Source organism: Homarus americanus, unplaced genomic scaffold (assembly GCF_018991925.1).
Source record: "Homarus americanus isolate GMGI-L3 unplaced genomic scaffold, GMGI_Hamer_2.0 scaffold37238, whole genome shotgun sequence".
Taxonomy (NCBI): domain Eukaryota; kingdom Metazoa; phylum Arthropoda; class Malacostraca; order Decapoda; family Nephropidae; genus Homarus; species Homarus americanus.
Genome location: NW_024749760.1, coordinates 21,224 through 36,068, shown reverse-complemented (window position 1 = coordinate 36,068; position 14,845 = coordinate 21,224). Strand labels below are relative to the sequence as shown.

At 45.0% G+C, this 14,845-nt stretch overlaps 2 protein-coding genes across 2 annotated transcripts; both read right to left on the bottom strand.

Annotated features, from left to right (window-relative positions):
* Window positions 1-3,338: 3,338 nt before the first annotated feature.
* LOC121853739 (mucin-2-like) lies at window positions 3,339-5,252 on the bottom strand. The gene has a single exon (XM_042348080.1). It carries the CDS (start codon window positions 5,250-5,252, stop codon window positions 3,339-3,341), a length of 1,914 nt encoding a protein of 637 aa, XP_042204014.1.
* LOC121853741 (brain-specific homeobox protein homolog) lies at window positions 5,062-14,306 on the bottom strand. The gene is given in 5 exon segments (XM_042348082.1): window positions 5,062-5,441; window positions 7,870-8,080; window positions 8,660-8,780; window positions 8,782-8,845; window positions 14,147-14,306. Coding segments are annotated over 5 exon segments (696 nt in total). The 3' UTR covers window positions 5,062-5,301.
* Between the last annotated feature and the right edge of the window lie 539 nt (window positions 14,307-14,845).

Below are 14,845 nucleotides of genomic sequence, written 5' to 3'. Positions count from 1 at the left end.
ATTTGTTTTTCTTGCTGAGGGAAAACATCGTATATAGACTGTTGGCAATTAGGGTCGCACTACTAATTGATGACCTGACCTTATAAGTGCCTGATTGAGAGGTCAGTGCTATCAGTTGACCTTAGACCTTGCAACAGTGCCTGGTTGAGAGGTCGGTGGCAACAATTGACCAACCTGACCCCAACCATGCAGTGCCAGTGCCCTCAGTTGACCTTTGACCTTACATACACTGTTGAGCAGAGGTGTGAGGGACGACAACACTAGATACCTACAATAATATATGTGCAGAGTTTGTTATCATGTCGGAATGTGCTGGTGAAAGATACTTTGATATCATGGTTAAAAGATACATTGGTGGGAAGATATCTTGGTTAAAAGGTACATTGGTGGGAAGATATCTTGGTTAAAAGATACATTGGTGGGAAGATATCTTGGTTAAAAGGTACATTGGTGGGAAGATATCTTGGTTAAAAAGATACATTGGTGAAGATATCTTGCTAAAAGACACATTGGTTGTAAAGATATCTTGGTTAAAAAAGACACATTGGTGGGAAGATATCTTGGTTAAAAGGTACATTGGTGGGAAGATATCTTGGTTAAAAGGTACATTGGTGGGAAGATATCTTGGTTAAAAGATACATTGGTGGGAAGATATCTTGGTTAAAAGATACATTGGTGGGAAGATATCTTGGTTAAAAGATACATTGGTGGGAAGATATCTTGGTTGAAAGATACATTGGTGGGAAGATATCTTGGTTAAAAGATACATTGGTGGGAAGATATCTTGGTTAAAAGATACATTGGTGGGAAGATATCTTGGTTAAAAGATACATTGGTGGGAAGATATCTTGGTTAAAAGATACATTGGTGGGAAGATATCTTGGTTAAAAGATACATTGGTGGGAAGATATCTTGGTTAAAAGATACATTGGTGGGAAGATATCTTGGTTAAAAGGTACATTGGTGGGAAGATATCTTGGTTAAAAGGTACATTGGTGGGAAGATATCTTGGTTAAAAGATACATTGGTGGGAAGATATCTTGGTTAAAAGATACATTGGTGGGAAGATATCTTGGTTAAAAGATACATTGGTGGGAAGATATCTTGGTTGAAAGATACATTGGTGGGAAGATATCTTGGTTAAAAGATACATTGGTGGGAAGATATCATGGTTAAAAGATACATGGTGTAAAGAGTCTTGCTAAAAGATGGGCACAGGGAAGATATCTTGCTGAAAGATACATTGGTGGAAGATATCTTGCTAAAAGATACATTGGTGGGAAGATATCTTGGTTAAAAGATACATTGGTGGGAAGATATCTTGGTTAAAAGATACATTGGTGGGAAGATATCTTGGTTGAAAGATACATTGGTGGGAAGATATCTTGGTTAAAAAATACATTGGTGGGAAGATATCTTGGTTAAAAGATACATTGGTGGGAAGATATCTTGGTTAAAAGATACATTGGTGGGTAGGTATTTGAGTGAAACTTTGCTTTAAAAAAATACATTGGTTAAAGAATACTTGGAAATAAAGATACGTTGCTTAAAAAGATACTTTGGTGAAGACGTCAACCGTTTAAACTGTACAAAAGATACTCCCGGATGAAAAAGATACAAGGGTCATTGACTTCGGCAAGGTGTGTATCATCCACACACACACACACACACACACACACACACACACACACACACACACACACACACACAACAGAGACTTAATTTAGAATCGGGAGTGAAGTTGTTATTCGTGTGTAAAGTTTTGATCAAAATTCCGTGGACAATTGGCAGTATCTGGCGTGTACATCACAGGACTGGTGGGTGATAATAGTGTACTGGGTCCTAACCGCTGGACGCCGCTCTTCTTGATATATATATATACAGTACAATGCTTGGTGAACGCTGCCAAGATTAACAACATGAGAAACGACACTTATATAAATGGTATATCTTTACCTTGGGAAGTACATATTATAATGCCACTTATCCCCTGAGGAGATGCCAGATAATGCCAGAAGTGTGGCGGGAATGTTGTCCGTAACTGCATGTGAATAACAATATATATACAAAGGATTCAGGATGTCATTGTTAGTTTTGTACACATGTGTTTTCGCCACATACACATAATATTATGTATTCACACATTTGATGTGTAAAAATACATTCTTTCGTCTTTGTAACATTGCAGATGTAATAAGACACATAAATTACAGAATAAATTAGTAAATAAATATATATTTATGATAGAGAGATGGTCTTAAAATGTATCCAAGCCCATTAGAAAACTCCAGAGGTTAAAGGGGCATATAAAAACGATTCAAGACCTTGGGATGAACTAGAAGGTGATTCAAGACCTTAATATAGACTCTTAAGAAGGTCTAAGACCTTACAGGGACTAGAAGGTGATTCAAGACCTTACGGTGGACTTAACACAGTTTCAATACCTTAGGCCTAAAGAGGATCCAAGACCTTAAGTTGGACTACAAGAGGATCCTTGACTTGAAGAACGACTAGAAAACGACCCAACACGCACAGCAGGAGTTATAACGTGAGCCTAAACCTAAAAGAGGAAGGACTACTTTAAAAGGATCCAAACCATAACCATACAGCTACACTGGACCTCTGACGAACAAATAATATACGCGTACAGTGTGTGTAACCATCATCAGTACGTCACAACTTAACGACGAAACACTTGACTCTCTTACGGCGTGTGACCAGAACTTAGCTGTGGGTTTAATTTTCCAAAGATTCACAAGTTGACTTTGTTTATTAGTGAGGATGTGACGCTCTCTAATTGGTCAGTTTTAGCTATACGATACGGAGCTATTTAGATCAACAAGGCATCATATTTGCACTGGGACTCGAGCTAATTAGATCCATTATGTAATTCCCATTGACGTCGAAGAACAACTGACTTAAAAACCTTCCAGAGTGATACAACCAATTTTGTTTGTTCTTATATGACTAATATTGTTTTCTTGTTTGTGATAGACGACTAGATATCTTCTCTTTGTATAATGTAAAGAATAGTAAGTCTATTTTGTAATTTCTTTGGCATTAATAGTCAGTACAGTTCTTAATACAGGAAAATATTATATGTCTCTATATCTTATACAGACGTAGCCTAAAAATACCCTTCACACACACACACACACACACACACACACACACACACACACACACACACACACACACACACACACATATATGCCAAATCTTACATGCAATAGAAACCTAAGTTTATTGTAACAAATTATTTGACTAGAGGATGTGCAGAACTGGGGCGCCCCGACACACATAATATACTGTACTTTACCGTGACCAAGAGGGTGTGTTCAGCATGACATTATATAGCTGGCGGCGGGGTTTAGCTTACGAAAAAGGCTAAAAGGTAAAGTAGGAATGGCAGAAATACTATAGGACGTGTGGGTGTAGGAGGTGCCAGACGTAGGAGTTTGGGTGCAGGAGGTGCCAGACGTAGGAGCTTGGGTGTAGGAGGTGCCAGACGAGAGTTTGGGTGTAGGAGGTGCCAGACGGTGGAGTTTGGGTGTAGGAGGTGCCAGACGTTGGAGTTTTGGGTGTAGGGAGGGGGAGTTTGGGTGTAGGAGGTGCCAGACGTAGGAGTTTTGGGCAGGAGGTGCCAGACGTAGGAGTTTGGGGTGTAGGAGGTGCAGACGTAGAGTTTGGGCAGGAGCCAGACGTAGGAGTTTGGGGGTGTGTGGAGGTGCCAGACGTAGGAGCCGGGGTGTGGAGCCAGACGTAGGAGTTTGGGTGTAGGAGGTGCCAGACGCAGGAGTTTGGGTGCAGGAGGTGCCAGACGCAGGAGCCGGGCGTAGAGGTGCTGTAGACGAGAGTTTTAAGTGTAGGAGGTGCCAAACGTAGGAGTTTGGGTGTAGGAGGTGCCAGACGTAGGGAGTTTGGGTGTAGGGAGGTGCCAGACGTAGGAGTTTGGGTGTAGGAGGTGCTAGACGAGGAGTTTGGGTGTAGGGAGGTGCTGGGATGCAGGAGTTTGGGGTAGGAGGAAGCAGACGTAGGGAGTTTTGGGTGTAGAAAGCAGACGTAGAGTTTGGGCGTAGGAGGTGCCAGACGTAGGAGTTTTGGGGTGTAGGAGGTGCCAGACGTAGGAGTTTTGGCAGGAGGTGCCAGACGTAGGAGTTTGGGTGTAGGAGGTGCCAGACGTAGGAGTTTTGAGTGTAGGAGGTGCCAGACGTAGGAGTTTTGGGCGTAGGAGGTGCCAGACGTAGGAGTTTGGGTGTAGGAGGTGCCAGACGTAGAGTTTGGGTGTGGAGGTGCCAGACGTAGGAGTTTTGGTGTAGGAGGTGCCGACGTAGGAGTTTGGGTGTAGGAGGTGCCAGACGTAGGAGTGGGTGTAGAGGTGCCAGACGTAGGAGTTTGGGTAGGAGGTGCCAGACGAGGAGTTTGGGTGTAGAGGTGCCAGACGTAGAGTTTGGGTGTAGGAGGTCAGACGTAGGAGTTTGGGTGTAGGAGGTGCCAGACGTAGGAGTTGGGTAGGAGGTGCCAGACGTAGGAGTTTGGTAGGAGGTGCCAGACGTAGGAGTTTTGGGTAGGAGGCAGACGAGGAGTTTGGGTGTAGGAGGTGCCAGACGTAGAGTTTGGGTGTAGGAGGTGCCAGACGTAGGAGTTTTGGGTGTAGGAGGTGCCAGACGTAGGAGTTTGGGTGTAGGAGGTGCCAGACGTAGAGTTTGGGTGTAGGAGGTGCCAGACGTAGGAGTTTGGGTGTAGGAGGTGCCAGACGTAGGAGTTTGGGTGTAGGAGGTGCCAGACGTAGGAGTTTGGGTGTAGGAGGTGCCAGACGTAGGAGTTTGGGGTGTAGGAGGTGCCAGACGTAGGAGTTTGGGTGTGGAGGTGCCAGACGTAGGAGTTTTGGTGTAGGGTGCAGCGGGTTTGGGGGGAGGTGCCAGACGTAGGAGTTGGGTGTAGGAGGTGCCAGACGTAGGAGTTTGGGTGTAGGAGGTGCCAGACGTAGGAGTTTGGGTGTAGGAGGTGAGTTTTGGTGTAGGAGGTGCCAGACGTAGGAGTTTGGGTGTGGAGGTGCCAGACGTAGGAGTTTTGGGTGTAGGAGGTGCCAGACGTAGGAGTTTTGGGGGTAGGAGGTGCCAGACGTAGGAGTTTTGGGTGTAGGAGGTGCCAGACGTAGGAGTTTGGGTGTAGGGAGGTGCCAGACGTAGGAGTTTTGAGTGTAGGAGGTGCCAGACGTAGGAGTTTTGGGCGTAGGAGGTGCCAGACATTGGGGATGAAAGACGTAAAAAGCATTGGTGGGCGGACATCTCATTGCGCTTAGTGAGCAGTCTGTGGGTGTGTCTGTGTAGGATGGGCGTGGCGAAGCTCTGGAGGCACACCCACGATGTCGATCTCGTCTTCGTAGTCCGAGTGAGATATGTCGCTGTCACGGGCGGTGGTAGTGCACGGCGACACCGCTAGAGGGCAGAAAGAACACTTGCGTTAGGGTTTTAGTTCTGATAGTCACCACTGGAGGGTAGAAAGAACACTTTTGTTTGGGATTTTTTATTATTATTATTATTTTTTTTTTTTTGCGAGATTAGCCCACCGGGCACATGTCAAACGACCCACAACAGGGGCGCTGGGGTGGGGGAATAAGAATAGAAAGAAATTGAAAATAGAGAAAAAGGTTATACTGTGCTAATCTACACCACGAAGATGCCGGAAAACCAGCCCTTTAAAATGAGACAGATTGTATAAGTATGGAAACACAGAAGAAGGCAGAGACATTCCACAGTTTGGCTGTGTGAGGAAAGAAAGGAGGTACTATAACGGGTTATTCTCGTGTGACCGACATCCACAGAGAAACGGTGGGCACCGCGGGCAAGACGTGTGTTACGAACACGGCTTTGCAGCGATACACAGGATGCCAAATCCACTGAACATTGCCCGTTAAAGTACCTGTAAAGAGAGTGAAGCAACATTGTAGAGAAAGGGAAGAGAGATTGTCGACTAAAGGAGGAGAGTTAATAAGACGAAATGTCTTTGATTCCACCTATCTAACAGTTAGACAGAAGAAGAGCCACCCTAGATATGAGAGCAGTACTCCAAGTTAGGACGAATGAATCCCTTATATACTTGGAGCAACTGCTCAGGAGTGAAAGTAGCGGCATCTGTACAGCATTCCCAACTTTTGGGAGGCAGCTTTAGCTATATTAAGGATGTGTGATTTCCAGAACATATTGGAAATGGTGAGGCCTAGCATATTTATTTCAGAATTTGGCAGAATGATAGCGTCCTGAAATGTAATGGTGGGAGATCATCTAATTTAGAAAGTGTAATTGGTAAATACTGAGTTTTATTACTATTGAATTTAACCAAGTTTCTACCTCCCCATTCAGAGATGCTGCACAGATCCGCATTGATAGAAATAATGATATCAGCTCTAGAAACACATCTAGTTTGAGATTTAGGAGGAAGGGAAAATGTGAAGAAGAGTGAAGAGTAGAATCATCAGCGTAGAATGGATAGAATTAGTTGTAGTGTGAAGTAAATCATTAATAAAGAAGGGAAGAGAGTAGGTGAAAGAACAGAACCCTGTGGGACACCACTGCTGATAGAGAAAGAGCGAGAGATCGATCCCTCGACAACAACTGCCATGGATCGGTTCTCAAGGAAGCATTAGATTAGAAAACAAAGTGGGGGAGAGAAACCAAAAGAGGGAAGTTTGGCAAAGCTTGTGCCGTACCCCGTCAAATTCTTTGGGAATGTCGAGGGCCACGACGAAAGTTTTAGTACTGATAGTCACCACTAGAGGGCAGAAATAACATTTGTGTTAGGGTTTTAGTACTGATAGTCACCACTAGAGGGCAGAAACAATATTGAATTATGATTGTAATGTTAATCGCCGCTGGAGAGCAGAAAGAACACAGCGATGATTAAGCTACCAATAAGCGGTATACTAAAGGTCAGAAATAGTGGTTTTAGACTAATATAGACGGTTATATACGTGTGTCTGGCCCCCTCCTGCACAGGCCGCAATGCCATCACGAGAGGTGTTACTAACGCATTGTAACAAGAGTAAACTTCGTGTGATAAACTGTGGATCCAAACTACAATGATTTTCTTACTACGTCTTTCCCTTGGAGCATCGCATACCGTAACTTTAGGTTATTGTGTGTGTCTGTGACTAGGCGGAGATGATAACACACACACACACACACACAGGGTCATTTGCGTATATGAATTATTAATTATCAGACCTATTCACGATTTTATGCACTTTGTGGCCGCCTGTCGGAAGTGTGAGTGAACTGCTGCCATTATCTTTGGTAACACATTCCTTTATTGCTATTCTCCCTTATTATAATACTCTCAAATATTAATTAAAATTTGTAATTAATTCCCACTTTTTTTTAACTTTGAGGAATTTAATTACACAGATTTTTAAGTTGTACTCGAGTTGGCTGCCTTCTTCACAGACACGTCACGATAAACTACTGTGTGAAGAGGGTCGATCACCTTATCTGATAGTCACGGACGTTTTGGACGCCAAAGAATGCACCCAACAATAATCAAACCTGACCTGGGTGTGTTAACCCTTTGAGGACAATAATTTAACCCTTTGAGGATGATGTATTAACCCTTTGAGTACGATGGCACCCTCATGTCGTGACGGCCAGAATATGAGTTACCTCAAGTATCTGTAGTACTAGAAGTGACCGCTAGTGGGCAGTAGAAAGAAAATCACCAATACAACAAAGAAAATCGTCATGATATCAAAGAAAATCGTCAAGAAAATCAAGATAACAAAGAAAATCACCGAGAAAATTATCAAGACAAAAAAGAGATTCGAGACAACAACAAAGATATGATCTAGACAATACAGCAGGAAGCAGGACTCACCAACATCAAGGGGTGACCCTGGAGTCATCTGGACGGCCCCTACTCCTGCTGTTCCACTACCTCCTCCTGCTGCCTGCTGCTGCTGTTGTTGCTGCTGTGTGTCGCCGTCCATACTACTACTGCTGCTGTTGCTTGCTGGCGTCTTGTCGTCCGTGTGTTTACGCAGCTGCTTCTTGTGCTTCATACGCCTGTTCTGGAACCACGTCTTCACCTGGCGGGAGAAACATGGCGGCGTCCATATTATATTTATGTCTGTACTGTACCCAGAGATTTTGTTTTAAGGATTGTAAGTATTTTTTAGTATTGTAAGTAAAAATAGCGTCTAAACTGTACTTGAGACTCTAGCGTACTTAGATAAATTTTTTTAAGTATTGTTAGTAAAAATGGCATCAAATTTTACTCGAGACTGTATAAGAAAATAGATGCGATGGATGTGTACTTTTGTCAGTAACAGTATATTACTTTGGGGATTTATATTTTCAAAGGTTCTTACGTTTAAGTTTTTCCCTCTGTAGGCAAAATAGCCCCCAAAAATGCATTGAGACTCAACCTTACCTAAAAGGAGTTCTCTCGATCCCTTGTTACGTATTCGAATCTTACAGAAACAGGTGGAAATGTTGTCCCAATAGTGTTTATATTACTGGGGTGAACTGTGCCTGGGTGTACTTAGTATTGGTGGTGATAGATAGATAGATAGATAGATAGATAGATAGATAGATAGATAGATAGATAAGAAGCGAAACGTAGAAAAGGATCACTTCTCTCCCACTGACACAATTAAGATGCTCACCTGGGTCTCAGAGAGGTTGAGGGAGGTCGCTAGTTCTACCCTCTCAGGTGTGGACAGGTAACGCTGCGCCGCGAACCTCTTCTCCAGTCCGCCCAGCTGGTGGTCGCTGAACACGGTGCGCCTTCCTCCGTCGACACGCTTTCAACGCTCCCTCACTCCCACCGAACAGACTGCCAAAACCTAGACCTGGTGACGGCGGAGAGAGGGCGGGGGTGTTTAGTAGTCCACGTGGCACCGTCGGGAAGGAGATGAGTCAACATTGTACCAGTTAGTGAAGGAGATGAGTCAACATTGTACCAGTTGGTGAAGGAGATGAGTCAACATTGTACCAGTTAGTGAAGGAGATGAGTCAACATTGTACCAGTTGGTGAAGGGGTGAGGGTCAACATTGTACCAGTTAGTGAAGGGGTGAGGGTCAACATTGTACCAGTTATTGAAGGGGTGAGGTCAACATTGTACCAGTTATTGAAGGGGTGAGGGTCAACATTGTACCAGTAGGGGAGGTACATTGTGAAGGGGTGAGTCAACATTGTACCAGAGATGAAGGTGAGGGTCAACATTGTACCAGTTATTGAAGGGGTGAGGGTCAACTTGTACCAGAGTGAAGGGGTGAGGTCAACATTGTACCAGTTATTGAAGGGGTGAGGGTCAACATTGTACCAGTTATTGAAGGGGTGAGGGTCAACATTGTACCAGTTAGTGAAGGGGTGAGGGTCAACATTGTACCAGTAGGAAGGAGATGAGTCAACATTGTACCAGTTAGTGAAGGGTGAGGGTCAACATTGTACCAGTTAGTGAAGGGTGAGGGTCAACATTGTACAGAGAAGGAGATGACAACATTGTACCAGTTGGTGAAGGTGAGGGTCAACATTGTACCAGTTAGTGAAGGGGTGAGGGTCAACATTGTACCAGTTAGTGAAGGGGTGAGTCAACATTGTACCAGTTAGTGAAGGGGAGGGTCAACATTGTACCAGTTAGTGAAGGGGTGAGGGTCAACATTGTACCAGTTATTGAAGGGGTGATTGGGGGGGTGAGGGTCAACATTGTACCAGTTAGTGAAGGGGTGAGGGTCAACATTGTACCAGTTAGTGAAGGTGAGGTCAACAGTACCAGTTAGTGAAGGGGAGGTCAACATTGTACCAGTTAGTGAAGGGGGTGAGGGTCAACATTGTACCAGTTATTGAAGGGTGAGGTCAACATACCAGTTAGTGAAGGGGTGAGGGTCAACATTGTACCAGTTAGTGAAGGGGTGAGGGTCAACATTGTACCAGTTAGTGAAGGGGTGAGGGTCAACATTGTACCAGTTAGTGAAGGGGTTGAGGGTCAACATTGTACCAGTTAGTGAAGGGGTGAGAGTCAACATTGTACCAGTTAGTGAAGGGTGAGGGTCAACATTGTACCAGTTAGTGAAGGGGTGAGGTCAACATTGTACCAGTTAGTGAAGGGTGAGGGTCAACATTGTACCAGTTAGTGAAGGGGTGAGTCAACATTGAAATTAATGAAGGGTGAGGGTCAACATTGTACCAGTTAGTGAAGGGGTGAGTCAACATTGTACCAGTTAGTGAAGGGGTGAGGTCAACATTGTACCAGTTAGTGAAGGAGGTGAGGTCAACATTGTACCAGTTGTGAAGGGAGGTCAACATTGTACCAGATGAAGGGTGAGGTCAACATTGTACCAGTTAGTGAAGGGGTGAGGTCAACATTGTACCAGTTAGTGAAGGGGGTGAGGTCAACATTGTACCAGTGAAGTAAGGGGTGAGGTCAACATTGTACCAGTTAGTGAAGGAGTGAGGTCAACATACCAGTTAGTGAAGGGGATGAGGTCAACATTGTACCAGTTAGTGAAGGGGTGAGGGTCAACATTGTACCAGTTAGTGAAGTGAGGTCAACATTGTACCAAGTGAAGGGAGGGCACATTACCAGTAGTGAAGGGGTGAGGGTCAACATTGTACCAGTTGGTGAAGGAGATGAGTCAACATTGTACCAGTTGGTGAAGGAGATGAGTCAACATTGTACCAGTTGGTGAAGGGGTGAGGTTAACATTGTACCAGTTAGTAAGGAGGATTTGAGAAGGAGATGAGTCAACATTGTACAGTTGGTGAAGGAGATGAGTCAACATTGTACCAGCAGAAGGGGTGAGGTCAACATTGTACCAGTTGGTGAAGGAGATGAGTCAACATTGTACCAAGGTGAAGGAGATGAGTCAACATTGTACCAGTTGGTGAAGGAGATGAGTCAACAATTAAGGAAGGAGATGAGTCAACATTGTACCAGTTAGTGAAGGAGATGAGTCAACATTGTACAGTTAGTGAAGGAGATGAGTCAACATTATATAGTTGAAGGGGTGAGGGTCAACATTGTGCCAGTTAGTGAAGGAGATGAGTCAACATTGTACCAGTTGGTGAAGGGGTGAGGGTCAACATTGTACCAGTTAGTGAAGGGGTGAGGTCAACATTGTACAGTTAGTGAAGGTGAGGGTCAACATTGTACCAGTTAGTGAAGGGGTGAGGGTCAACATTGTACCAGTTAGTGAAGGGTGAGGGTCAACATTGTACCAGTTAGTGAAGGGGTGAGGGTCAACATTGTACCAGTTAGTGAAGGGAGGGTCAACATTGTACCAGTTAGTGAAGGGGTGAGGTCAACATTGTACCAGTTAGTGAAGGGTGAGGGTCAACATTGTACCAGTGGAAGAAGGGTGAGGTCAACATTGTACCAAGGAAGGGTGTAACATTGTACCAGTTAGTGAAGGGGTGAGGGTCAACATTGTACCAGTTAGTGAAGGGGTGAGGGTCAACATTGTACCAGTTAGTGAAGGGGTGAGGGTCAACATTGTACCAGTTAGTGAAGGGGTGAGGGTCAACATTGTACCAGTTAGTGAAGGGTGAGGGTCAACATTGTACCAGTTAGTGAAGGGGAGGGTCAACATTGTACCAGTTAGTGAAGGGGGTGAGGTCAACATTGTACCAAAGTTAGTGAAGGTGAGGGTCAACATTGTACCAGTAGTGAAGGGGTGAGGGTCAACATTGTACCAGTTAGTGAAGGGTGAGGTCAACATTGTACCAGTTGGTGAAGGAGATGAGTCAACATTGTACCAGTTGGTGAAGGGGTGAGGGCAACATTGTACCAGTTAGTGAAGGGGTGAGGTCACTTAAGTTGGTGAGATGAGTCAACATTGTACCAGTTGGTGAAGGAGATGAGTCAACATTGTACCAGTTGGTGAAGGAGAGTGAGTCAACATTGTACCAGGTGGAGGGTCAACATTGTACCAGTGAAGGGTGAGGGTGAGTCAACATTGTACCAGTTAGTGAAGGGAGGGGTCAACATTAATTAGTGAAGGAGATGAGTCAACATTGTACCAGTTGGTGAAGGGTGAGGTCAAATTGTACCAGTAGTGAAGGGGTGAGGGCAACATTGGAAGGAGATGAGTCAACATTGTACCAGGGTGAAGGGATGAGTCAACATTGTACCAGTGTGAAGGAGATGAGTCATTGTACCAGTTAGTGAAGGGGAGTCAACATTGAAGTGGTGAAGGAGATGAGTCACCATTTTGTGAAGGGTGAGGTCAACATTGTACCAGTTAGTGAAGGGGTGAGGTCAACATTGTCAGTTGGTGAAGGGGTGAGGTCAACATTGTACCAGTTGGTGAAGGGGTGAGGGTCAACATTGTACCAGTTAGTGAAGGTGAGGGTCAACATTGTACCAGTTAGTGAAGGGGTGAGGTCAACATTGTACCAAAGTGAAGGGGTGAGGGTCAACATTGTACCAGTTAGTGAAGGGTGAGGGTCAACATTGTACCAGTTGGTGAAGGAGATGAGTCAACATTGTACCAGTTAGTGAAGGGTGAGGGTCAACATTGTACCAGTTAGTGAAGGGGTGAGGGTCAACATTGTAGAGTTGTGAGGGGCTGTACCAGTTAGTGAAGGTGAGGTCAACATTGTAAAGTGTGAAGGGGTGAGGGTCAACATTGTACCAGTTAGTGAAGGGGGTGAGGGTCAACATTGTACCAGTTGTGAAGGGGTGGTGTGGGCCAGTTAGAAGGGGTGAGGTCAACATTGTACCAGTTGGTGAAGGAGAGAGTCAACATTGTACCAGTTAGTGAAGGGGTGAGGGTCAACGTTGAAGGGTGAGTCACATTGCAGTAGTGAAGGGTGAGGTAACATTGTCTGTACCAGTTAGTGAAGGGGATGAGTCAACATTGTACCAGTTGGTGAAGGAGATGAGTCAACATTGTACCAGTTGGTGAAGGGTGAGGTCAACATTGTACCAGGGTGAGAACTTGTACCAGTAGTGAAGGTGAGATCAACATTGTCCAGTAGTGAAGGGGTGAGGTCAACATTGTACCAAGTTAGTGAAGGGTGAGGTCAACATTGTACCAGTTAGTGAAGGGGTGAGGGTCAACATTGTACCAGTTAGTGAAGGTGAGGGTCAACATTGTACCAGTTAGTGAAGGTGAGGGTCAACATTGTACCAGTTGGTGAAGGAGAGAGACATTGTACTAGTGGAAGGGGTGAGGGCAACATTGTACCAGTTAGTGAAGGGGTGAGAGTCAACATTGTACCAGTTAGTGAAGGGGTGAGGGTCAACATTGTACCAGTTAGTGAAGGGGGTGAGGTCAACATTGTACCAGTTGGTGAAGGTGAGGGTCAACATTGTACCAGTTAGTGAAGGTGAGGGTCAACATTGTACCAGTTAGTGAAGGGGTGAGGGTCAACATTGTAAATGTTAGTGAAGGGGTGAGGTCAACATTGTACCAGTTGGTGAAGGGTGAGGTCAACATTGTACCAGTTAGTGAAGGGGTGAGGTCAACATTGTACCAGTTAGTGAAGGGGTGAGAGTCAACATTGTACCAGTTAGTGAAGGGGTGAGGGTCAACATTGTACCAGTTAGTGAAGGGGTGAGGGTCAACATTGTACCAGTTAGTGAAGGGGTGAGAGTCAACATTGTAACAAGTTAGTGAAGGGGTGAGAGTCAACATTGTACCAGTAGTGAAGGGGTGAGGGTCAACATTGTACTAGTTAGAAGGGGTGAGGGTCAACATTGTACCAGTTAGTGAAGGGGTGAGGTCAACATTGTACTAGTGAAGGGGGTGAGAGTCAACATTGTACCAGTTAGTGAAGGGGTGAGGGTCAACATTGTACCAGTTAGTGAAGGGGTGAGGGTCAACATTGTACCAGTTAGTGAAGGGGTGAGGGTCAACATTGTACCAGTTAGTGAAGGGGTGAGGGTCAACATTGTACCAGTTAGTGAAGGGGTAGGGTCAACATTGTACCAGTTAGTGAATGAGGGTCAACATTGTACCAGTTAGTGAAGGGGTGAGGTCAACATTAAATTAGTGAAGGGGTGAGGGTCAACATTGTACCAGTTAGTGAAGGGGTGAGGGTCAACATTGTACCAGTTATGAAGGGTGAGGTCAACATTGTAGTTAGTAAGGGGGTCAACATGACAGGGGGAGGGTCAACATTACAGTTAGTGAAAGGGACATTGTACCTGCGCCGGGAAAAAGGAAGTGCGCCTCTGGCTTGTGGAGGTAGGGGTGCGGGTGGAGGTAAGCGGCTGCGGCGGCAGGGCGGCTGCGGCAGTGGACGGCAGGACCCCGCCAGGCTGCGGCGGCGGCGGCGTAGGATTCAGTGAAGGACGCCCGGACCATAGACGAACTCACGGAGGTCAGGTCACGTGACGTCTGACGGAGGGGGGGAGAGGAGGGAAGACTATTAATCGATAAACATTATTTTTCCCATTCTTTAATAATTATTTTTTCCCTTTTATTAATAATTAATTTTACTACTATTACATCATTATTTTTTACTATTACCAAAACCAATTAATCGTTTCCCATTATTCACCATTAATACAATGTCCTGTTATTTTGGTGGGTCCTGTAGTCTGGCACGGACGGCACTGTACTCGACCTCCTACACTTCCCTAGTTGTAAAGTTAGGTGCCCATTCTCTGCTGGGTGGACTGAGGCGCAAACCAGTGACTTTTGGGAAAGGTGGCGAGCGTTATAACCACTCGACCACCGCACCTGCTTTACGTTACTTATAATTGGTATTGTATTGGTATTTTGTTCCTATTTTCACTCATTGGTAGATAGATTGATAGATAGATACAGAAGGGAAGGGGGCGGCGGCTCACTAAGGGTAAACAAAGGGGGGTGTGTCAGCACTCACCACGGGATAGAGCTGA

Excerpts from the sequence above, each read along its gene's own strand:
- LOC121853739 (XM_042348080.1), bottom strand. The coding sequence starts at position 5,252 with ATGTCTGGCACCTCCTACGCCCAAAACTCCTACGTCTGGCACCTCCTA.